Source organism: Euprymna scolopes, chromosome 14 (genome assembly GCF_053919585.1).
Source record: "Euprymna scolopes isolate OS-2025 chromosome 14, ASM5391958v1, whole genome shotgun sequence".
NCBI classification, from domain to species: domain Eukaryota; kingdom Metazoa; phylum Mollusca; class Cephalopoda; order Sepiida; family Sepiolidae; genus Euprymna; species Euprymna scolopes.
The window spans coordinates 96,676,080-96,703,121 of NC_136495.1; the positions used below are offsets into that span (position 1 = coordinate 96,676,080).

The 27,042-nt window shown below is 31.6% G+C and overlaps 1 protein-coding gene across 8 annotated transcripts in view; it reads right to left on the reverse strand.

Annotated features, from left to right (window-relative positions):
• The window catches only part of LOC145293185 (liprin-alpha-1-like), a 227,278-nt gene that overhangs the window by 136,246 nt on the left and 63,990 nt on the right, over positions 1-27,042 (reverse strand). For all 8 annotated transcript variants that reach the window (XR_013869680.1, XM_080139676.1, XM_080139674.1 and 5 more), the window contains exon 2: positions 3,587-3,688. Coding sequence is in view for 7 of the 8 variants with exons in the window: in XM_080139676.1 (XP_079995802.1) it covers positions 3,587-3,688 (102 nt within the window). In the remaining variant the exon portion in view is untranslated. The remainder of the gene's footprint in view (positions 1-3,586; positions 3,689-27,042) is intronic.

Sequence of the window (27,042 nt, forward strand, 5' to 3'; positions counted from 1 at the left end):
TTTGCACCAATCATCACTGAGCTTAGAAACCAAACAGATTAAAAATCGTAAACTGTAAGCTATCACTGTTGTTGCTGTTGTGATCATATGTAATCGTTAAAACTGTTTCAATAATACCTGTAAAGATCCTATCTACAGGTTAAATGGTGGTATACACACAAATTTACATAACTAGTTCAAGCAAATATCATGACTGTTAAAAGACAAGAAACTGAAATATTGAACACTTTAAAATGACTGAATTAGACCAAAAAGAATAGATATGCCAAGAAACAAAATAAATTTATTAAATAATTACTATTATATGATATCTAAATCCTTTTGTCACAAGTTTAGATGAAGATTTTTTGATAAAATCTACAAATGACTTCAGTGATATTTTTTTTAAGTATCAAATAAACAAAAATTTCATAAATTGACTTTTAATTATAAGATTGTTCAGGGGAAAAATGCCAGAAGATGAAAACTAGATCCATGCCGATTGCCAATAAATTCAAAGACAACTAAATACAATGGAATTAATTATATGGATTTTTTAGGGAAACATTACAATACTGAAGTAAACTTTAACTAAAGATATTTTCCTTTATCCTATTATAAATAAAACAAACATTGATTAGAACTCGTTCCCATTCATTGTTTTTTGGCATTTTTTTTTCATGACCAGGCCTTTGTTTATTTATGCACTCTTTCTTATTAACATTGTTGCTTACCACACTGGTACTCTCTCATTTGTAATGGTTTTGTGACTACATAATTATTTATATTTTCAGAAATGGAGCTATTAATGATTATAGGATAAAATGTACTATCAATTATATAAAGTTGCCTTTTATGTGTCTGTCTGGTTCAAAAACTACCAAAAGACATACTTAGATATTCTGATTTAGAGCAAGTCTTGAGCAAATTATGGTAAAAATATATATTCTAATATTCATTCATTTGGGGCTATCAGGAACCAAAGTAGTGATTGTGAGAGTGTTCTTTTATTAAAAAAAAAAAAAAAAACAAAATCAAAGGAAATAATGATAAATAGTTTTAAAGTTATTTTCCCATAACTAATTAAAATTAAAAAAATATAGAATGAAAAAAATAATGAAAATGGTAACGTATAGGATTAGAGTTGGAAATAGGAATCTTTCTTCATTACCAAGCAATACGGTGTAGCTCTGCTAGTGTAAGTATAAATAAATTATATATACTGATGAAAAGAAAGGAGTTGTTGCACTGAGGTCAATGTTTACAAAGTAAACAAAACAAGGTGATTTTGAATGAAGAGCATACAACATAATTTTAATGGCTGCTTCATTTGGTCATATGCCAATCTCAGATGAAAATAAAATAAAGGTCATTTTGCTAATAAAACTAGATTTTCATATCAATTTTGTATCACAAATTTTACACAATTTCTTTTCAATGCTTGAAATGAAATCAGAAGATTCTTATAATATACTGAAATTATTCTTAATCTCAAGTTAGTTCACTTCTAGAAGCATGAACAGTTCTAACAAAATATCTAGATACTACAGTTAAATTTAACTATTTTCATGACAATTCAATTATATCCAATTAAATGTACTAGCTATATGATTTAAGTTACTCTAAAAATTGAAAAAAATTACAGTTCAATAGATTCTTCAAACTACTCCTTTTATGGTTTGCAATGTTAAAAAGAAAAAAAAAATGTTGTCAATGTCTTCTGATTTTCTAAAAATTACTTAAAACATTTCTCACAGAATTTTGCAGGAGTGTAGAAAAGTGGCTGGTCCAGATTTTTTGAAAAAATAAAAAATCTAGTTTTTCTTTCAGAAAACAAATGTCTCCAAATAGATTACAATGCCATTTTTTTTCACTAATATCTAAAATCCTTTTCATTAGTATTATTATACTATTCTCATTTTTATTGTCATTTTCAGTGTTTTGGAAAATGTGATCTACAATCCTCTTCCGCTGCATTTTTTAGAATTTGAGAATCTGGGAATTTGGGAACCTATATGGAATTTTAAATTGAACTCTTTATATAATACATGTGGGTAGATTATTCTTATTCTTTCAGCTATGACTGGATAAAGTTTTAATTAAGTATTAGTTATTATTGCCCATAGTAAGGATTGAGCCTTCAATCTTCAATAGACTATCACTTAGAAGGTTTTCATTAATCTTTGCTTTAATTTCACTATTAGGCGTAATATTTATTTACATGAATTCAGTACAGATGATCAGAGGTAAACTAACTGAAAATGCACCCCAAATTGTACTTTGCCACAAATTACGTTGCCAAGTTTTCCTCCCCTAAATGTAATAAAAGTCGTGATTAATGGTGGTTTACATCATTCAAGTATCAGTGACTTTAGTAAAAAAAAAAAAAAAAAAAAAACTATGACACTGCCTTCAATTTGCAAAAATTTTAATTTTACACAATTATATAAAATTTCCATCTTTTTTTTTTTTCAGAAAATCCACCAAAATTTGTGATCATAACCCCCCCCACCTTTACCCCAAATTGGCAAACCTGTAATTGGATTTAAAAATATATTAAAATTATTTTAGTAGATTTTACCCCCAAAGTCACCAGAAATTATAATTAATTGTTAGTTCACATAATTTAATTACTATTGACATAAAAGAAATATATGAATATCTTTAGGCTAAAACTGTCCATCCCAAAATTACAATTATTCAGAAATATCTAAAGTTACACTGATAAATTTTTATCCAAAATCCATCAAAATATGTGATTACTTGTTTATTACATGATTTAAGAACATGGATTGCAGTAAAATAAAAAAAATTAAAAAATATTTTTTAATCTCTGTAAGTGGAGATTTCCCACAAATAGATAAAATTTGCTATTTTATTCAAACATCAAAAAAATTCCTTCTTAGTTTTTATGAAATTGACCAAAAGTTAGGATTAATAATTATTTGCCGAGTTTGAGGAGTTCACCAAGTTAGCAAATAGGATAGAAACATAAAGTAATGGGTGGAAAAAAAATGGATTTTTGGGGTGGTGAGGTGGGGTAATGGCGAAGACCTTGTCCAAAGGTGTCCAGATCAGTTTAGTGCTGTGCTCAGGGGGGATAAATTCTATTTAACCCGTAGATGATAACCTGACAGGTACTACCACTCTTGATCAGAGTGGACCTGAGAGTAACGGTAACTAAGGAGTGATTATACATGCTCCAAAATTGGGGCCCCATCATCAGATGCTTTCTAAAGTCATGCTGTTGCACAGAGTAGTGGTTATCAACACAAATAGAATCAACCCAGGTGAATTTATTTACTTCATAATGAGTTTAGGAAATGCAGGGATTTGATTTTTTTTGCACCATAATCCCATCACCTGATATCTAGATGAAATATTTTATCAGTTACATTCCTGAGCAATCAAAATCACACAATGACCGTATCTGGTATGGAAGCCACAATAAAATGTGTAATCTCAACAGTTTGCAAGTTCAGTAAATCCATCTCCAGTGATAACTTTAAATTTATCATTAAGAAAAGTTTTTTTTAATGAAATTGATTTATTAAAAAAGTTATCCACAATAGATATTACTAATCAAAATGCAAAATCTGATACTTACTCTTGTGTTATTTCGTTCTGCCTTCAACTCTGATATTTCCTCTTCTCGTTCTAATAATTGTTCTCTAGCAGCGCTCAATTCTTTTGTAATTGTAGCAAATTCCTATAAAGAAAAGAATTTCATCATTTATTTATAAAATATTAGACAATTCTGAAAGATGAACAAATTAGAGAGCTGCAAAAATAATATCTATATAAAATTTTTTTCAAGTGCTCAATACATAAAAAAACAGTACTAATATAAAATGCAATAAGCATGCAGAAGTTTACAACATAAGTTTTATTTCAAACCGATCTCCTTTAAACACAAATTTTAAATTACAAAGATGAAAGTTATTTTTCTTTAAAAAAAAAAAAAGAAAAAGAAAAAAAGATCTCTTAGAATGAGTTTTCTTCTAATATGATACATGCTAATTAATTATAAATATAGAATTTTTTTGAAATATTTTAATTACATTAATTTTCAAGTAGTTGTCTGTCTATAAATTATTGAAAAATAGAGCCCCCTACTACATAAAGAATTTTTTTCTTAATTATGCATTCAATAAAAAATTATAGTAATACTTAACATTTGCTTCTATCACTGTTAATTTGGTTTATTTAAAACTTCTATCTTTAACTCCAAAATATTTAAACTCCAAAGTCACAATTCATCAATGCATGGAGTATTGTCACATCTGGGACGGTAAATCTACCATTACTATCTCACTTTCCCTAAAAGAATCTCAAATCTAATAGGTCTCACACTGTCGGTCAAGCTCCAACCTATGTCCTATCACCAGTGTTGCATCCATGCACCTGTTTTACAAGTACTTTACGGAATGTGCACTGATGACCTCATAGCAATTGTGATTCCTCAACCTACATACTCCCAACTAACCCAACAAGCACCAAAATCTCACCCATTCACTATTGAGCTCCCTATTGCCAGAAAGCCTTCTACTCTAATAGTTTCTTTCCTTGAACTGCCAGACTTTGGAATTCCCTTCCAGTTTTCTTCCTGCTTCCCTGACTGTACTAACTTGCAGATATTTAAATCACAACTCTCCAGTACTGTTAAACACGATCACAAATAGTAGCCTCTTACATTTCAAAGGTCAATATGCTTTGTTTGGGGTGAAATAAAGTAAAAAGAAAAAAAATGATAAATTAATTTTTAAATAACGTAAACAACACATCTAAATTTCAACAGAATTATCTAAGAATTCTAATTGACATTGGAGACGTTAAAAATTGCAATGTATTATGTCAAGTTATTAAAGTAATTGCATTTAAAATAGTTACTTATCGTAACAAGAATTAATTCAGTTAAACTAAAACTGGAATTTAAAAAATAATAAAAGCTCAAGGAATTTTTTCAAGAATAATTTTTCGTCTTCATAGTGCTGTTTGCGGGGGAAAAAAAAAAAAAAAAAAAAGTTTAAAGGATTTTTCATTTTGTGTGCATTTCTTCCTCTTTTCAAAATTAAAAAAGCAAAAATAAAATTCCGGTGAAAAGTTAATATATTGAAAACAAGATTTAGCAACAGCTTGCATAGTCATATGGATAATTAAATTATATAGATCTATGTGAAATAAAAATATTTGTAAGCATCTTAGAACGATTATCTTATAAATACCAGCTGAAATTCAATATTTTTATTCATTGACAATGCAGGCTTTAAAAGAAATGAAAGTCATTTTTAGAAATGAACATTACACTTGATTATCATTCTTTTTAATATTAGTCTCTTTTAATTAAAAAAACAAATTTTTGTTTCATTAAATTTACAAAACTGACAGAAGATAGATGATATAAATTACCAAGCAACTCAAATCATATATCAAATCACATATCAGCAACTCAAATCATATATCAAATCACAATGACGTTTTAGCCTGATGCCTAAACTCACCACAAGAAAGTTATTTTTAAAAATCAAGTATTAAGATTGTTTTATTGAGAAAGAAAAAAAAAAAAATACCGATAACTAAGTTCTGACATTTTCCTTTTACAATCACCAGTTTGGTTTAAACTTTGATAAAAAAAAAATTGGTGCTTCTACATCGTCAGAGTGAAATTTGAAAAGCAAAATATTGAATTTCAAGTAAAACAAATGGTACCTACGTAATTGTCGTCGCAAAGAGTATCTAAAAATTATGAAAAACGATACGATAGAAATATAATTATTAATGAAAAACAGTTTTCGATAAAGATTTTATGGAGAAACTGTGTCCAACATTTTGAGTTGTATTTGCGGCATGTGACGTAAGCAAAAGGGAAGTCAATTTCACTTGATTTTACAAATTTCTTTGTTCATTAATTATTTTTCTATCTGATCATTTTTTTGTCATTTTTGGATTCTTTGCGACATAAACATTACGTAGGTATCTTGTTTTACTTGGAATTCAATATTTCGATATTTGAATTTTGCTGTTACGATTTAGAAGCACCAAAAATTATTTGATTACCTTTTAACTACAAAACAAAACAACAAAAATAATAGTAATAATAATAATAGAAGAGAATACCTTTTTACAAAATAGTCTATAAAAAACAAAAACGTTTAATACTTTAACAATTTTTTTTTTTTTTTTTTTACTTAAAACAAAGCTTAGGAACACCTTACCCGTTCATAACTAGGTACTTTAATGATAGTGACTAAATGGTTAATGACATGAACTCATCAGCATAGCAAGTTTAAATTCAGTCCGTTCTACAGAAACACTTATCAAATCCACACCTGATTTTGTGTATAACCCACTGGAGAGGCAGTAAATAACATAATTAGGTACTTCAGTTTACAGACTGTGCTATTTCTTAGATAAGATTTATTCCTGCTAAACTGCTTTTTCTCAAGTACACATTCCTACAAAGAGGGTAGCAAAGAATTTTACTCTCTATCTATTTACTACTCACATGCAACTCCTTGACACCAAGTCCATCCTTATCATAAGTGAAATTCTTTTATAAAACAGCAAAAAAAGACATCCATATTATTTGAATTCAACTTCTTTATCTCTTCTAAATAATACATAGACGTCCAAGACAGGCTAACAAACTATTCACTTCCTAAAAATATGAGAATATTGAATTACATAGTTTAGTTGTTATCATTTACTATTTCTCATACTTTATAAACCTATTCCGGAATATATTCATGCTAAAAAAAAAACAGATGAGCATTTTGAAATAAAAAAAAACTTGATGTAAGCAAGTTTCCAATCTTTTATATAGAGAAAAAGTATTAGAAGACTATAATCATAATGCAAGAAATGGAAATTTTCTGGTGTTGAGAACAGAAGACAAAAAACAAGTAGTTTTTCTATAGCCCCCCCCCAAATAGTAACTTTTATTGATTACTACACAGTGATCTAATGTATATGACTGTGTTCCATATTTTTTGACAAAACACCTCTTTTCAAAATGGTAGGAGTTTCAAATTTCTTGAAATACATATAAACCAGTATGTTGTTTTGTTATATTGCAGTTAATATCAATGTCACCTGCAGCAAATAGAATAAAATTAAAATTTTATTTATTTTTATGTTTGTGTGTGAGGTAAATGAGAGCTTATATATTGTGCTATTCAATTGCATATATTATCTAGTTAATATTTAATTTTTTCTAATTAACTAGTAATTTTGTTTTCCTTCTTACACTGACAGTTAATGTGGCTCACAAATGAAACAAAAAAACTCGAATTCTTTAAATGATGAAATCGTTCTTATTAAGCAAACTATGTCTTATCTTTTATAATTACTTTCATTATCTTAATAGTCATATCAACATTAAATAAGTTTATAACACATATCTTGACAAAGCTGAGAGGGAAAATATAACAAAATACCAAGGTATTATGTGTGACATGAAAAGAAACTGGAATTTTGGGAAGATCTATCATTTCAGTAATTATAGAAGCAACTGGACTCATGAAAAATAATTCCAAAAACTACCTGGCAAATATATCCAGTGAACCAAGTGCAAGAGAAATTCAAACAACTGCACTAAAGAGGGACGGTCAAAATCTCAAAATAATCTCTCAGTTGGAATATATGAGATAGCAGGTGAATGTTTGACATTCGGTAGGATGCTTCATCGCCAGCTTTAACAAACTGCTAAGAAAATTAATCATGATTGTTATTGAATTTATTTTGTAATACACAAGTCAAAAAATATAATTTCTTTGTCTGCCAATTTCAAATATTTTTTCACTAATAAAGTCACACCACACTAAAATACTCTTGTTTTTCTCCATTTTGCTTTGTCTGTTTCTTAATGCTTGTAATTATTTAAATTTGCTTATATTTTTATGAAATTCGGGCAATTTTCATCCAACATTTACTAAACTTTGGTAATACTTCATACAATATGAAGAAAGTTCAGATAAGATTTTTGCTCATCTTTACGTTGTCAGGCAGAGGTATGCAGTCTCACAACTAAGTTATGCTCTTATTTTACTAATGTAAAAAAAACAACATTTGTTTGCTTTTCTTATTTCTTTTTTTTTTTTTTTGTGATACAGATATCTTTTGTTCAGCACATGGTGGGATAATGATTTTTAAATAACCTGTTCATTCACTTTATTTTCCTTCACCATGGGAGAAGAATTTTTTCCTTAAAAAATTAAACTGACCAATCTATATATATATATATATATAAAGTAGTAGCGTCCGTGTGTGTGTGTGTGTGTGTGTCTACATGTACAACTCTCCTACAGCCCACACCACTGAACCAATCATGACCAAACCTGGCAGGATGATGATCTCTGACTTAGGGATAGTGCACATCATTTTTCAAGGTCATATTTGGTGCAGCTCTTCATAAACTTCCCCGCCTAAGGATGGTGCACACCAAATTGGGATATCTTTGCTATACTAAACAAAGGTTAACCATTGTGCTTCCTTGTAATTGTTTCAATTTTTATTTGTAACAATATAAATGTCAACTTTGATATAACCTATTTGCTTTAAAGTTCATAGTTGGATTTCAATCGCTTCAGGAGGTAGTTTAAAAAATTTTAAACACCTTAAGCAACAGTTGCTCACTGCAAGTGGGTATTTGAGCATACAACAAAGTCTTGCGTGAAGCACGGATATCTTTGCTAGTATGTGTATAATGTTTATTTATGTTCTAAATATTCTTACTTGAACCATAAATTATAAATTCAATAAAATAATAATTAGAATTATGTAATACTAGCACATATATGCTCCTTCTGATCGCATATTTTTGCTAGCTTAAGAGGATGATGTAATGTTGAGCAAACATATTCTACAGTGATTCCCAAAAGAGGAGATAATGATTAAGAGCATAGTATCATGACGAACACCCTCCCCTCCTAAATGAATGAATGTCTTGGAAGATGATATCACATCAACAATACTGATAGTACATTAACCCCCCCCCCTCCAAACGGAAAAATTAATGAGGAACAAACCTATACTCCCACTCCCCATAAAAGGAGGTAAGACCTTATAGGATCACCCCCTATAAAGGAGAAGGTAATGCCCGTGAGTATGGTAACATGGCAATAGAAAGAAAAGAAAAAGAAAAAAAACAACAACAAAAAAAGATAGTTACTTAAAAGATGGTCTAATGACACGAGAATAGATATTACATTACCCCCTCCTCCAACAATGATACTTAATTTTTCATTCATGAGAAATAGAATTAGGACGAGTTCACTTCACTGTTTAATAATTCTATGAATTTCTCATTGCAATAATAAACCAACATTTCTTTATTTTAACAGATGTGAGTTAACAATCCATCTACTAATTACTTAGCTAATGCAAATGCCAATTATTTAAATCATCATTCATAAATTAGTTAAAAAGAAATTAAACTTTATATACAACCACAACTTTTGAATATTATCATTTTATTACATTTGCATGCCTCTATACAGTATTCAATGTTCACTAAGACAACTTAAGCGATTTCTCACTCATTCATGTAATACTTACACCACAAACAACAACAAAAAAATAACAGCTGTTTGATTTATATGTTGAAACGAATTGATTTCTAAATGTAAAACATTAGTATTAGAGTTAAGTGTAAAACATTTAGATACACTGATTGTGAGTTTGAACCTCGGCCATTAGGCATTTATTTTCTTCCCTTATTTTGTGCAAAATTATAAGATTCGGAATGAGAACTCTTTCAACCGTCATCACTTTCAAGAACTGGTTCAAAATTAGAATGCAAATAACTTATAACATAGCTGTTAGATAAGATGTACCTATTTACTATGCCTCCTCACGGGACAGAGTTAGACACCAGGGTCGTTTTTTAACGTGGAGAAAAGGTACAAAAATAAAAATTGTCTCAGTCGTGAAGGATTTCTCCTCCACCAAAAGAGAACAAGAAATAGAAGTGCAGCATCTGAAGAACAGATACTACACTTTGATCTTGTCCCGATATATATATATATATATATATATATATATATATATATGACCATGTCTTTCTGTAGAACAGTCTCTACCAAACTCATGCAATTTTTGGTCTACAATCTTTAAATTTGATATATATTTTTTTTATTTGGATTGTGGAACAAATTCAATTTGGTCTTTAGCCAGTAAAACTAGCTCCTAATGGATCAAAATTGAAAAAAAAAAAATATATATATATATATATAAAAATAAAAAACATGGAACTTGGCAAGTGTAAGTCGACTTAAAGTGCTTTCTACACATGCACAACTATACATCTATAAGTCAGTTCATGTCTATTTCTAATCCATTTAACGATAGCTAAAATGGTAACAACTAAGGGTGGAGTGCTATTCTAACTGATGGTACCGAAGTCATATTTTTTAAAAACTTTTGAAATCACTACTATATATTGCGTACAATATAATAATTAGTGATGGGACGATTCCAATATTTTTCCCGATTCTGCTACAATTACCGATTCCGATTCTTTATAAATCTCTAACTATTTAATTATAGAGTTCTTATTTTACCCGATTTCTGTAAAAAAAAACAAAAAAAAAACACACATGTTAAATATGTAGATATTTTCCTAAACATAAAAACACACTTGTGGAGGATGATCTTTAAATTTTAGTTTTATTGGTATTTTAAAATCAAGAAATATTTATTATATTATCATTATTACCAGCAATGGAAGACTTTGCTTTAAACAAAATCAAATAAAAAATAGACAATTTAAAGAATCGTTTTGGCATTGAAAAATAGGCACCAATTTTTCGATTCTGATACCCCCAAATTTGTTGATTTTTCCAATTTCTGATTAATCATTCCAACACTAATAATAATCAATAGTGTAAACATGAATCCGTATAAAATTAAAATATATCGAAGCATAATTTCCGACCGAGCTACACTAGACAGTTACAATTATATATTGGACATAATATAATAATCAATAGAGAATTGGCTCTATAATAATAAATACGAAATCTGCATAAATAAATTAAAATATCATGTTTACACAGAAACAGGCGACCTGCTAGTATATATATAAAAGTGTGTGTGTGTGTGTGTGTGTGTGTGTGTGTGTGTGTGTGTGCAGAAAAGAAAACAATTTTTGTTCAACAGACTTGAAACTTGATATACATGGGATTCGGATCTGTGAAACAAATTGAATTTGGTGTTAGCCGGTAAAAATAGCTGCTAAGTAGTCAAAATTGAAAAATTGTAATTTGACAGACGTAAGTTGACTTAAAAGGCTCCTCTATATATATGCAAATATACATTTATACGTTCAACTGCATTAAATTTTAGTTTTGATTATCCATCTATCCTTAGTTTAGATGGTACCACTGTAAACTTCAATGCATTGGTTTTGATCCCAGATAATAGCATCCAAGTCAATTTTGTTAACTTCTCATCTGTAAAACACATTATCATGGAACTGCTTCTCTGCAGGCAACAACATGGTAGTCTTTAAGTCTAATGTTAACAAATACCTGTCCTCAGTCATCAAATTTTGTTTATTCTATGTATCATTTTTATTTCTATCATAAAATTCATCATCCAACTGAATTAACTCTTATTTTTCAGGGTCTTCTGGTTTTTATAAGTGATGACTTGTTAGTAAAAAAAAAAATTAAATTCTAAAAATGCATATATTGTGTCCCTATTTACTTACCACCCACTCTGGATTAGGTGAAAAATAAAAATTACCACAGCCATGAAGAATTTCTTCTCTGAGCAAGAACAGAAAATATACTACATTTTGATCTTAGAGACCAAGAAAGTTTATTATAGAATTAAAAAATTTTTTTTTTTAGTCATGTCAAAATCTGGTATCATGATCAAGATACTACATTCAAGTACAGATCATAAGATAGTCAAAATGGTAGACATTTATGAACTCATTAATTAAAATAAACAATTTTTTTTTAAGAGTACTAAATAAGAATGAAAGTGAAAAAACGTCAGGTCAGTACAGTTAGTTTGTTATCACAAATCTGACCGAACAGCTAGGTTGATGAAAAGAGTATTTTGAGGAACTACTTAATCATCCAACTTTCTTATTATAACACATATGGCTGTTGACACAGAGAAATATGGTTGCAACATAGGGTCTTCAACACTGATAAAGTCCAAGACATTCTAACACATCTGCATAACAAAGCTACAAACGAAAATGATACACTCATGGAAATTTATAAGAGCATTCAAGAAGTTTTTACCCTGTGGGTATATTACGTTTTCAATGCAATATGGTGTTTTGAGACTTACTCACCAATTGGAGTAAGATGATCCTTCTTCCGTTCTTAAAGAAAAAAAAAGGTGACAAGAAAATTTGCTCAAATATGGGAGATTGATTCAGCCTCATCAATATATTAGCCAAAGCGTTTCATTTCTACTTTTGTGCAGTTTCAAAAGTGTTTGTGATTTTCGAAGACACCTATTTCAGGGTGGTTTTCGTCTGGGTATAGGTAATCTTCAACCTGTGGCATATCCTCGAACAGTATTGGGTAGCAACAACTCAGTCTTGTTTTGTTGAATTTGCAGCTGCTTTTCACAGCTGATAGGGTCTCACTTTGGTGTATAATTCAAGCAAATGCCAGATCATGGACATCCTTGTAGTGATGCCGAAAACGTTCGAGGAGAACTGGTGTTTAAAAAGGGTGTTCCTTTTCCTTCACTCTCTTCAACTACACAATAGACCTCTAGGATCCTCTGACCACTCCGTCGTATCAGTTAAGATAAAAATGAAATGTAATAAGTCCCCAGATGTACCCCTCCACCGTACTGTATACCGATACTCTATGGCTGACTGGGATAGCTTCCGTACATTCATATCTGATCTACCTCTACACTCCATGTTTAAAAAGGAAGTGTCCTCTATAGTATCAGATCCGACTGAATGGTTAATTGTAGGCACAGACCGATTCATATCATCTAAAAAATTCCAACAAAAACCTAACAGCTAGCCATGGTTCTCCCCAGAATGTGCTGCTGCATCGCGCACAGAAATCACTTTTTCCATAACTACCAACGTAATAGATGCACTGAGACTAAAGCTACTTTCAGGAACGCCAGCAACCACTGTAAAAGAGTAATAAAAAATGCAAGAGAGCTATATGCCCAGTCTGTTAAATCCAAAGTAGCTGATCAGCAGCTTGGTTCCCACCAGTTTTGGCAAATAGCAAATAGGATCCTGAACAGAAGTGTGCATTCTATCCCAACCATTATCAATGGACCAGAGGTCATCTAGTCAGCATCAGACAAGGCCAAACTATTTGCAAAGAACTTTGCAGCTAATTCTACCCTATGCGACGAAGGCCATCAACTTCCCATATTTCCTCCTATAACACAGAACACGCTAGGTAACATACAAATATCTGTTCATGAGGTCACCAAGCTAATCAAGAACCTTGATTCCAGTAAAGCAACTGGCCCTGACAGCATCCCAATTATAGTGTTAAAAAAGCTTCAACCAGAACTTGCTCCCATACTTACGAAACTGTTTAAAACCTCATCAGTATGGCCTGTATTTAAGAATTCAGGTGATAAGTCATCTCCCTCTCAGTATGTGCGTAATGAGTAAGTTGCTGGAATCCATATTAAATAGAGAAATAGTCAACCACCGCAGCAGAAATAACCTTCTTAGTGACACACAATATGGCTTCCGTTCTGCAAGATCTACAGCAGATGTGCTAACGGTTATATCTCACAGGATTAGTGAATCTCTTGACAAAGGCTTCCTTTCTAGGGCAATTGCTCTTGACATATCAAAGGCCTTCGACAAGGTATGGCATAAGGGCCTACTTCACAAGATTTCCAGCTACGGTATAACTGGAAATGTTTTCTCAATCATTAAATCATTTTTCTCCGATAGGCTCATAAGAGTAGTGGTCGATGGACAAAAATCAGAGGCTTGCAGTATTAATGCTGGAGTCCCTCAAGGGTCAATCCTGGGCCCAACTCTCTTCCTGATCTACATCAATGATCTCCCTAAACACATACTTAAATCATTTGTTGACATCTATGCTGATGACACGACCATCTACGGCAACACATCAAAGGCTGTAAATGGCAAAGTTCTCTCTGATTCTCTCTCCTCTGATCGCGAGCACGTGGTTCAGTGGGGGAAGACGTGGCTGGTTACCTTTAATGCATCTAAAACCAAACTCCTATCCTTACATCATCAACGCTTTGATCCCTATCTGGCATCAATTGTGATGGATGGCTCTTGTCTGGGTGAGGCTCCGTGTTTTGACAAGCTTCTGGGTTTGACCTTTACTCCTGATCTGAAATGGAACACGTACATCAAGTCTGTTGCCAAGGTCGCTGGAAAGATGGTGGGATCCTTCTACCGCTCCAGAAGATATCTCACTACTGATGCAATTCTCTATCTATATAAAAGCTAAGTACGTCCAAGGATGGAATACTGTTGCCATATCTGGGCAGGAGCTGCTAAAAACAGCCTATCCTGCCTTGACAGAGTACAAAATAGACTTTGTGGCTTAGTGGGGGATGCCCTTTTCTCTTCCCTGCAACCTCTCTCCCACAGAAGAGACGTTGCGAGCCTATCCTTGTTTTATCGTTATTTCCATGGCAGGTGCTCGTCTGAACTCTAATCTCTGGTCCCCCCTCGCCAATCTTTCACGAAAAACACCCGTCTAGCCTAATCCACTGTCAAAAATTTTCCCCACTCTTTATCTGTGCCTAAATCAAAATGTAGATTCCATGAACAAAGCTTCTTTCTAAGAACTGCACGCCTGTGGAACTCTGTTCCGTCTGCTTCCACAGAGATCAATGCTCTTGGTTCAACCATTACACCATATCGACAAGAGGCAATCGAGGTCGAATGCCATACAGGAGCTGCAAGAGCCAACTTCATTTGTCTCTAGTAGTCACTATGGCGTCAATGAGACATTTAACTGGGTATCAAGAAATGTATTTATCAGACTAGGGTGTGGACAATTGTTCTCTATGATTGCAAAACATGACCAATGAGAGCTGCTGATCTGTATAGACTTGAAGTTCTCAACAACAAATGTCTTCATTGCAATTTGTGCTGATGCTATGTGGATAGAATACAAACTGAAGTCCTCCGTTGACAACTGAATTTTTTTACTCTTATTGCGTGTCCATCAGCACTAAATAAATTTGAGCATGTAGCTGGATGCTAAGAAGGAGAGTTCATCCACAAATAACCCTCCTTACCTCTTTGGTGCAACTGAGCAGTGACTTAGCAATATTATTACCACAAGCAGTTGATCTTCAATTATGGAATTGGGAAGGGCTAGCTATGTTTTCTCCTAGCTCAGAATCAGTGAAAGTAAAAGACACCATACTTTATTGGAAGGAAATCGACCTAACCTGATCAGGTTGATAGCCGTTACAAGTAAAGCATAGCTGGTATTTAATAAAGCAAGTATATTTGATTGCAAATCAAATATAGAGGATGGGTCTGATATTTGAGGGCATAATGTAATCTAAGATAAAATTATCTTGTTGAATTGTGTCATCGATAGTGATTAATCTGATAAATCAATACTTGATTTTAACTAACCAATATTTCTTTTTTTCTTTTCCTTAGATCATGTTTTTTTTTTCCTCCAAATATTTTTTTCATCATTATTCAGTTCATTTCACATAATAGTTATTTCAGCTTAAATTCTTTCGAGGCAAAAAAACAAAACGAAACAAAAATACCTTAAAAAAAATCGACGCGGAATATATTTCGTCCTTATGTGTCATATTTCAAATATCACATAAGTGGTAAGCATTAGTTTTTTTTGTTTTTTTTGTTTGGAGGGGGGGGGGTGATGATGCTGTGAACAGATACTACACTTTGATTTTAGCCAGAAGACCAAGTAACCAAGTAGTTTCTTATCAGGCATTATCTCCTCCTTAAAAAACAAATGGGGGGGATAAGGTCACTGGAATGCTAGAAAAGATACTACACTTTGATCTTAGTCAGAAGACGAAGTAACCAAGTAATTTCTTACCAGGCATTATCTCCTCCTTAAAAAGCAAAAACATTAAAAAAAAATCGAAACAATATATTTCGTCCCTATTTGTCATATTCCAAAAATCACGTAAGTAGTGTAAGTACATATATGAAATAATTTTATTTCATATATGTGTTGTAAGTTATTTGTCCTAGGAAAGGTACAATTGTTTTATATGTGTAGTTTAATACTCGTCCTAGAGTAGGTAAAATATTCTTTTGTTCGATATAGCAAATGATAAAAAATTCCTCTATCCTAAGAATATCCTTAATTTTTTTTACTGTTATATACAGTCCCGAGCAACGCCAGACTGATGAGGTCGCTGGAGGGCTAATAACAGATACTACACTTTGATCTTAGCCAGAAGACCAAGTAAACAAGTAATTTCCTATCAGGCATTATCTCCTCCTTAAAAAACAAAAATACATTAAAAAAAATCGACACAGCATATATTTTGTCCTTACTTGTCATATTCCAAAAATAATAGTGTCTGTTTCATTGTCACAATGCAATCTTGCAAGCATTACATCGGGTGTTTGCGTTTAGTATTAGTTAAAATGTGATAATTGTTAGTTTCTTTTTATTTTTGGTGGGGGAGGGGTGATGAGGTCGCTGGAATGCTGTGAACAGATACTACACTGTAATCTTAGCCAGAAGACCAAGTAACCAAGAAGTTTATCGACCAAGAACATTAAATATATATATATATATATATATATATATATATATATATACTAGCAGAAGACCTGCCGTTGCCCGGGATTTAGAATCAACAAAGTTCTACACCACTAAAGAGACAACAAGTCACTTTATTATCGATGAAGAACATTAAATAACAGTTATATATAATCGTTATTTAATGTTCTTTGTCTATAATAAAGTGACTTGCCTGTTTTGTGGTGTGGAACATTTGTTGATTCTTATTAGATCCTGGGCAACAGCAAGTCTTCTGCTAGTGTGTGTATATATATATATATATATATATATATATATATATATATAATTGTGATTTAATGTCCTTGGTCGGCAAAAGTGACTTGTTGCCTGTTTAGTGATATGGAACATTTGTTTATTTTATTAGATTCTGGGTAATGGCAAGTCTGTTGCTAGTATATATATATATAGGAGACAATACTTCTTTAAGACTATAATAGAAACCCTATACACCTTTTTACATTACACTTTATATAATACACTCCTCCTTTATTTTAGAGTTCAATATAATTCCCCCTAACAACATCAATAATTTTATTGATTTATTTTGTTGCTGATGAATTCCTCGTTAGACATCACATCCCCATTATGTTACCTAGCATCTGCTCTACTCTTCTGATGAGAAGCATAGGCTTCGAAATACCTTGGTATAAAGAGTCCTTTTTATCCCCCAACTAAATGTATGTATACCCTGGTTCATTCTATATATACCAATACATAGTTTTTGTGACTTCATTTTCCACTCTTATTGTCTCGTATATAAGCTCCATTGAAATTTGTGGAGCTTTGTATTATCCCGATAAGTCTCCTCTTATAGAATCGAATTTACTTTCTTCTAACTCACCAAGTTATATATATATATATAACTATCTTGACAGTTTTAAATGTTTTAATTTCAATTGTATTTCTTGTGTTTAATGGTGGTTGCTAATGGAGTCAGATGACTCGCTGCCAGGTTTGAATCTCCCGACCAGCGTGACACCCTGCACAGATGATTCCCAGGGTTCCAGTGCACGGGCAACAAAAATGCTCAATATCCAGAGAATAGTTTGTTCTCTATATATCCCTTCTGCTGAAATATCAGAGGATGTCACATACTTCTTTTTTGGATAATTACATTTTCATGTTTTTATCCGTTCCTTTATTTTTGAAATTGTTGTGGGGATATCGATTAAAGTGCTCAATATCCATTATATAGTTGGAGTGTCCAAACCAAACTTCATGTCAACCCGGGCAATGCAGGGTATTCATGCCAGTTATAAATAAAAAATCTTTTGTTATTTATTTGTCTTTTTTATTTGTTTTTAAAATCTATGAATTTTATTGGTTTATAAATAATAGAATTTAAAAATTTTCTTTACTAAACACCTCTAGATTAAAAAAAAGAAAGAAAATAATAAAAAAGAATTCCGGTAATACTATTTTCACATATTGAATAAAAACAAAAACTATCACTGCGAATTTAGTTGATATCAAATAAAATTACATTTCCTGACAAAAATAAAACACTATTTTTTAAAAAAATAAACACAACATCAGGAATTTCATTAAAGGTTTGTTTTATTTTTATTATCTTTGCAAAGAAAATAAATTGGATTAAAACTATTGTTCAAATATACAGATATATTTTTGTAAGTAGCTCCATCTACCACCACAGAGTAAAGGGAGTCATCCGTACGTTCAGAGGTGACGAAGATTGTAACCATAATGAAATAGTAATATGACTGAGTATAATGCACACTAAATAACATGTATTGGCAAATTTGGAGAGAAACTTGGATGCTTAGAATGATTCCAGAGCAACATTGAGTAGATACTCCTAGTTACTTATAAAATTACCAATTAAATATCAGATAAAATAATAATAGTATTCAGTTAAATAGTAACTTAAATTTAATGTTTTAATCATTGATGACCATATCTTCAATCAATTTGGATAACATAGGTCAAGTATTCCAACGATTCAATACTACACTTGAACCTTGTTATCCAAAGAAATCCTGGACAACACCGAGTAGGAACAACTGGTAAATATATATAAAAAAAACAAATTATTAATTGTTTCTTGGACATTAGCAGCATTTTTAATACAAGGTACATATTTAATTCTGTTTTGTCGGTTATTCATGGCATTTATTGGTCATGTTCTGAAAAAATAAAATTGTATTTCCAATCAATTTGAATATTTAAAGCTGATTGATATTTTATTTTAAACTAGCAGGACCCATTAACCGGCTTGCCTGGTATAAGCATTCCCCCCCCCACCTCCTCGCAAAAAAGTAAACTATGGTTGTTGATAACCTGCAGGTACTGTTTGAATCTGAAAAAAGCAAATAAGGAAATGTGTAAATCCATATGCAATAATAAAATTAGGAAAAATGGTCCATTAGAATAAGAATAGAATGTAGAAACAGATTTTTTTTTAGAATTTAGGGATTCTCACTATACATAAACTGTTTAGATTGCTAGAAACTCCCCATGTTAAGAACAGCTTTCGGAAAAGACACCACCAACCTCCCCTGGAATAGACACCCCCAACATCCCCATGTAAAGAATGTATGTCAGAGCAAAGGGTCCCCTCTTTAGTTGGGGATGGGAGATAAATAAATCCCCCAAATTTAATTGTGAAAATCGTAGGCAGCATACCCATCCACAATTGACATGGTTTGCGACAGTGTCGATAGGAGAGAATCAAATTTTTGTACCATGCACGCGAGTACAAATCAAGTAGGCATTGAATTACAGTGCAGAATACATGTATTTATATCTCTAGAAGCACTTGTCTGCACAAAATTTGAATGAGATTTTCATAATCAGGATAGACAAAAACCTAAAAAGTGGTCATTGTAACGAAAAATGTGGAGGTGGACATAATGTAAAAATTTACCCCACTCCCCAAATGTTAACGTGCGCATGTAAAAGAAATCTAACTGTCTACTGTACTAGTAAATAGCAAAAGGCAAAAGTTGTAATTGTAACAAAAAATGTGGAGGTGGATGTAATGTTTTAATTACCCCCTCCCCCAAATGTGTGCACGTGTAAAGAAATGTAACCGTCAACCTTACTAGTAAATAGCAAAAGCAAAAAACAAAAATAAGCAAAGGTGAACATGTTTTAGTTGATTGTGCACCTTTGCCACCTCGCTATTTTTAAATAGTTTATTCAGGTTAAATTCAAGCCTCACGATCTTTTTTTTTTATTATTAAATTGTTAGATGGAAGCACAGAATAGTTACCAAACACCCTCTTCTCCCCATGTTACGAATGTCTTTCAAAATAATAACATTATTATTTCAGCATGGTGTCAAAAGAGCACAAGTACACGTTTATTTTTCATGGCAGGTTTTTATTTGAGGGGGTGGGGTCGATACTGCTGTGTTGATAGTTCGAACATGTTTACATTTCTAAATCATGCTGCTTGTGCATTTTTTCACCTCGCTATTTCTAAATAGTTCATACAAGTTAAATTCAAGTTTCACAATATCTTTTTTATTATTAAATTGTTAGGTGGAAGCACAGAATAGTTACCAAACACCCTCCCGATGTTAAGAATGGCTTTCAAAATGTTATTATTTCAGCATGGGGGGGGCAAAAGAGCATAAGTATCAATGTATGTATTTCATGGCAGGTTTTCATCTGAGGGGGTGGGGGTGATACTGCCATGTCAGTAGTTCGAACATGTTTACATTTGTAAATCATGGTGTTTGTGCGCCTCGCTAGTTTTAAATATTTTATTCAAGTTGAATTCAAGCTTTATGATATTTTTTTTGTTAGGAAATTGTTATGTGGAGGCACAGAATAGTCACCAAACACTTTCCCCTCTTTGAGGGAGTGGGAACAATATTACCGTGTCAATAGTTTGAACAGGTGTACATTTTTAAGTCATGGTGCTTGTGCCACCTTGCTGTTTTTCAATATTTCATTTGGGTTAAATGCAAGCTTCACGATATATATATATATATATAAAAAATTTATAAAATTGTTAAGAATGGCTTTTAAAATAATAGGATTATCATTTCAGAGCACAAGTACCCATGTTTTTTCTTCATGGCAGGTTTTCATTTGAAAGAGTCGGAGGGGGGGGGCGATACTGGTAGATATCGATATCGAAATGGCCAAATCACTGCAAAAAAATTGTCTGCATCCATCAAACTTAAACATCGAATTGGAAACTCGAAAACAAAATGAAACGAACTTCATTTTTATTATTACCAGAAAAGATGTATTTCCCATTATTATTTTAGTAAGAACGAATTACTAATTTGTTATCTTTCTTACCAAAATGAAATAAAATTATTAATTCTTTTTTTTTTCCATGTGTACTTGAAAAAGTAAGAAATAAATAACACAAAGTTATTGGTCAAATAACATGACAAATAAGTAATAAACATAAATTATATGATGTTGGTCTGAAGGCCAAGAAATGAAAAACTTCCCAAACTTTCAATCTTCTAATTAAATAAGAATGTACTAAAGCCATAAATTTTTATTTGACAGTTTAAAGGCTTTACCTATTTTGTTTATTTTTTGTAAACAAAGCAATTTTAATTGTTTGTTAATTAATAGTTACTTTGTGAATCCTCCAAAGCCTTTAAACTGTCGAATAAAAAGTCATGGCTTTAAAATTATTTGTCAAAATAATAAAGTTTGTTTCATTTTGTTTTTGAGTTTCTGATTCAATGTTTAAGTTTGATGGATGCGGACGATTATTTTTAGCGGTGATTTGGCTATGACATTCTGATATTTAATGAGAATATTCTAAGGATTTTAAAGCCATGAATTGTTATTCGACAGTTTAAAGGCTTTATCTATTTCATTAATTTTTTGCAAACAAAGCAATTTTAATCGTTACTTTGTGACTGCCCAAAAGCCTCTATATTGAATAAAAAGTCATTTTTAGAAAATTGTTATAATCAAAATAAAGTTTGCTAAAGTTTGTTTTTGAGTTTCTGATGCGATGTTTAAGTTTGATGGACGTGGCCGATTATATTTAGCGGTGATTTGACCAGGGTAATCAGATATCGACATTTCCTCAAACATGTTTACATTTCTATGTGTATAAATTTGTTTTGAGATTTCTTGATATGCAAGCATAGATGGAGAAAACTGTGTGTATATGAATTATTTTAGTTGCACACGTCATTTCCACGTAATAAGGCTATCAGTAATTAACTGTTTGTTTATGAGAGGTTAGTAGTTTATATTTTTTGTTTATTTTATTTTAGCGCTTGCTAGTGTGGCCTGTGGATAGCGACAGACGTATAGGCAATCGATGTAGGAAAATCCAACCGTATTTATGCAATATTTTATCTGTAAATATGGCATTATATGAGGTTAGCAATATGTAAATGTCCGTTTCTGAGTGATTCATAATCGGTAAATGTTCGTTTTAACGATAGTGTTTCCTGTGGAGAGCAACACTGTGTTTGTCAATTGTTAGATGTGGTCATTAATGTAGGAATTTGTTTCATTCTGGAATATGAGAATGTCCGGTTTCAGCCAATTGTAAATGCCAAAACATTGTTGGGGAGAAATTATTAATTTTGATTTTTGGAAGGAATATGCTATGTCTATGTATGTAATCTTCCAATTATGGAGAGGGTAATGTCACTGTAGTAGAAAAATACAGAATGGTACCCGGTTACAACTGGTAGAAGTAGTAGGACTAAATATATACCTATTTACTATGCCTCCCCACAGGACAGAGTTAGACACCAGGGTCGTTTTTTTAACGTGGAGAAAAGGTACAAAAATAAAAATTGTCTCAGTTAGAGAGAAAAGTAGGAACTCCTTCCTCTTATAATGTTGCGATTGTGATGGTGGTTCTCCATGGATGGAATGTAGCATTTTAATATCACGACTGAATGTGTATGTAACAGTGTGCAAAAGTTATATAAGAAGATGAATAATAGTTTAGACATAATAAATTTGTATGTGGCATCTGTTAATGCAAACCTATGGTAATTTGGTCCAGAGAGGAGTTTCTGCAATCAAAATATTATATATAAGATTAATCATAAATAAAGAAAGAGAAGCTCACCCTGGCAAAGTCCTTTCTCTATCACTTATGAAACTCAAGAACAAATTTAATAAAAGACATTATTTGAGATTCACCTCTGGTGCATTATATTTTAGGCATTTGCATTGCGACTTTCCTTTCTTAGTAAACGATTTACAGACATGGTGAGAAGAGAAAATAAATAGTCAGTCTATACTTCAACTAGCTGGTAGCCCAGCATTGTCCGGTTGTACAATATGCTTAAACATGATACTTTAATTTATGCAGATTGCATACGTATTATAGAACTAAACCTCTATTGATTATTATATATCACGAGGAATAATTTGCCCGGTGGACTAATTCGCAACAAAACAAAAAATAAATAAAAAAATAATAATGATAATGTTGTTTATCAAATTCTGTCAGTGTTTGTTTACAATATCACGTCAGCTAATATTTGGGCTTGACGATGAATACCCTGGAAAAGTTACTTCCAATTAATGTTTAGTTTTAAAATATGCAAACAAAGAAATCATTTGCGGCAATTTTAAATGGTACCTGTTCTTTTATCGTAAATTGAACTCATTAATAAGAAAATATTAAAATAAAATGGTGAGGTATACCCGGGGTTGAACAGGGGATCATTCGATCTATAGTCGAATGTTCTACCACTAAGCTATATCTCCAGATTACAATTAATCTGTTGTTTTTTTTAAGAAATGATTTGCTAAAATTTTATTATCTCCCTTAGCTAGTGTAACGTAAAATATTTCCCTGTAAAATTATTATTTTTTTATCTATAAGCGAGAAAAGCTATTTTTAACATCAGACTTTGTTGATTTTCAATACTTATCAGATGAATTTTTGTACAAAACATATCTAAGAACACTGCCAGACATAAATTACCTTTGTGCAGAGTTCTACATTGCGAATGAAACAGTTGCATTTGCGAGTGATTTTTCAAAGTGTCGACTAGAAATAATGAAACGCTTATCTTTTGGTGACTGTATTTCTTTCACTGACAATCTTCCAAATCTCACTACTGAGTGAAAAATACCTATTCAACTTTTATATATATATATATATATATATATATATATATATAGATAAAACGAACAAAGTTAAATTATTTAAACAATAAAAGTTTAATAGAACAATATACTCTTCTTTTTTTTTTTTTAACGAAGGCTATTTAAAAAATATCTGAAGAAATTAGAATGTTTATACCTGCAAGTATCAACATAAAATTTGTTGTATATTTAGAATTACACTTGTTAAAAATAAACACAGAAAAATCTTTATGATATACATACTCGTCACAGAACTAACTTAAGCCAGTTTTTATCTATATTTTTATAATTCTGGCCACCTGATTGCACCAGGGGATCACCAAACCATATGATGTGGCCCTTACTTGAAACCACACCAAAGACATTAACATTAATAAACAGAAAAACCTTTATGATGTACATACTCGTCACAGATGTCATATTCTAAAAATCATGTGGGTTTGGCTAGTAACTTTTCTATTTGGCTAGTAAACAAAAATATTTAGTTGTCAAAGGTCAACTAAAGATAAATTTGACCGTAGAGCCCTGTTGTGTGAAGTTTGCAAAAGATAGACTCAGTCATTTCAGAACCTATGAGGAAGGAACTCACACACAAAGTGACATATATATTATAGCGGAAATTGATTGTTTACTTCAACAAATTGGAAGGTTTTAGTTAATTTGGCATAATACTTTGGATTCTATTTTAATTTGATTAACTTGAAGTTTTATAAATTTAACTTGGTATTCTTACAATTTTTGTTTTATGCATACAATTTCAAGAACTGGTTTAGCAATAGTGGCGAGGTAAGTGATTGGGCACACTGTCAGGATAAAAATGCCAAAAAAAAAAAATTTTTTTATTTTAAGCTAGTTATCCCTATCAAGAATTGCACGTGGTTCTCATAACTTTGATTTTTGCTTCTTTCTAGGAAGGAGATAACAAAATAGTATTAACAAAGTACATAGAGAGAAAGTGAGGGGGAGAAGAACTGCTAACTCACTTTTTCTTTTACATACACACACACACATACGCACATATTTTATTTTCCACCTTTCAAGGTCAGGTGAAATTTTGAAAAGTTGTGCACTAAAATAAGTGCACATATAAGTTCCAGAAAATAGCTAAAATTGATGCCGACCATTCCAAAATCTAAATCACAGGCGTAGATAAGCATCTCAGTATTAAATGATGAAAGAAAATTTTTAAAATTGCATTTAGTACAAGAATGCAGGCCTCCTAAATTTTAAGCACTCAATCCCACGTTCTTTTAACCCTCAACCCTCTTTTTTATATACTATCTATTCTTTCTTTATTATAATTATTATGATTTGTTCAAATGAAAAACTATGTATACGACTTTCAATTTAATTTTTTAATTTGGTTTCATAAGATCTGGTCTGAAGATACCGCTTCCCTAAAGGAGTTGCAGCAGAAATATTATGCAATGTAGCCAATGATGTTTGTATAAATAAATCTATCTATATATCTATGAACGTGTGTGTATGTGTGAGTGAGAAGACACTTCTCAACTTATATACTCAAAGAATTTTTTATCTACATACTTGAAATTTGATATATAGAGTATTCAGACATGTGGAAAATTCTTAATTCATTTTCATTCAGAAAACATAGCTGCTAAGGGGTCAAAATTGAAAAATTGGTGTGTGGGAGGCCACAAGATTTTTATTTGTCAACTGTTTCGTGGTTGCGCATGCACGGTCGTGAAATATGACAGCTTCCTTACATTAAGTAGGAGTTGATTTGAAAACACTTTCTAAAAGTCATGTCAAACTGGTGTAATGACTATCATACTTGACTCAGTGTATTTAGGTTTTGGTTTCGATCTCAGCTCGAGTATTTTTTTTTTTTACTTACAAGAAGTGAACTGTTTGGAAAAATAAGATAATACTAGCTTGTAAATGTCTCAGTTCTTTTCAGTTTTTTTTTTTTTACTTCAAATTTTAAAAGAATTTAATGTTATGTTTAATACCAGGCAACACCGGGTACATCTAGTATATCCATAAAAGTGAGAATGTGTGTGTAAGAACACTTCTCACCCTATATACTCAACAATTTTTTGATTTACAGACTTGAAATCTGGTTTATAAAGTATCCAAACATGTGGAAAACTTTAATCAGTTTTCATCTAGAAAAAAGGGCTGCTAAGGAGTCAAAATTAAAAAATTGGTACATGGGAGTCATCAGATTTTTATTCGTTTGTCAACTGTTTCATGAATGCGCATGCGTGAATCGTTCACATGACAGATTCCTTATGTTAAGAATAAGTAGGTTTGAAAACACTTTTTCAAGATTGTGTCAAGCTGATCTAATGGTTATTGTACTTGACTCATCATCTTTAGGTTTTGGTTCTATCTCAGCTCGAGCATTTTTTTTTTTTTTACAAGAAGTGGACCATTTTGAAAAAATATAATACTCGCTTGTACATGTCTCAGTTTCTGTATGAATTAAAATATAATATTAATGCGTATTTTACAACAGCTCTGCTCGTCATTGAATACTTTTTGATAAACACCAGTCTCAGTGGATTTAGATCCACAAAACTATGATACAATCATATATATATATATATATATATATATATATATATATATATATATACACACACACACACTAAAAGAATACCTATATCAGGATAAGTCAAACTCCTCAAACAGAACAGTTTTGCACCATTTCTATGCCCTGTTACAAGAATTAAAATCAATGGCATCCGTTTATATTAATGTATCTCATGTCTAAAATTCTTATTCCAATTTTAATCAGAATCCATTACATGATTTTTATTACAGTATATGTCTTTTATTTATTACATTTTATTACATTTTCACCCCAAACAAGGCACATTGCCACTTTGATGTAGTTTATCAGAGACCTAAATTGCAGGGATACTATGTAGGGAGTTTAGCAGCAAGATGTATGTTCACATTACACTTGAACTTCTGCATATCAGTACAGTTGGGGAAGCAGGAAACCAGAAGAGAATTCTAAAGTCTAGCAACTCTGGGGAAGAAACTATTAGAGTAGAAGGCCTTCCTACATCTATGGATCTCTACTGTGTAGGGGTGGGACGCTGCTTGTCAGGTTTGTCGGGAGTATTTTCGTCGAGGGGGCACAAGGGCTTGTAGTTCGTCAGAGGATCCACCAGTAAAATACTTGTACAACAGGCAGAGGAATGAAACATTTCATCGATGGGACAGGGGCTGAAGCTTAGAAGACAGTTCAGGACCTATTATGTTGGCGACTC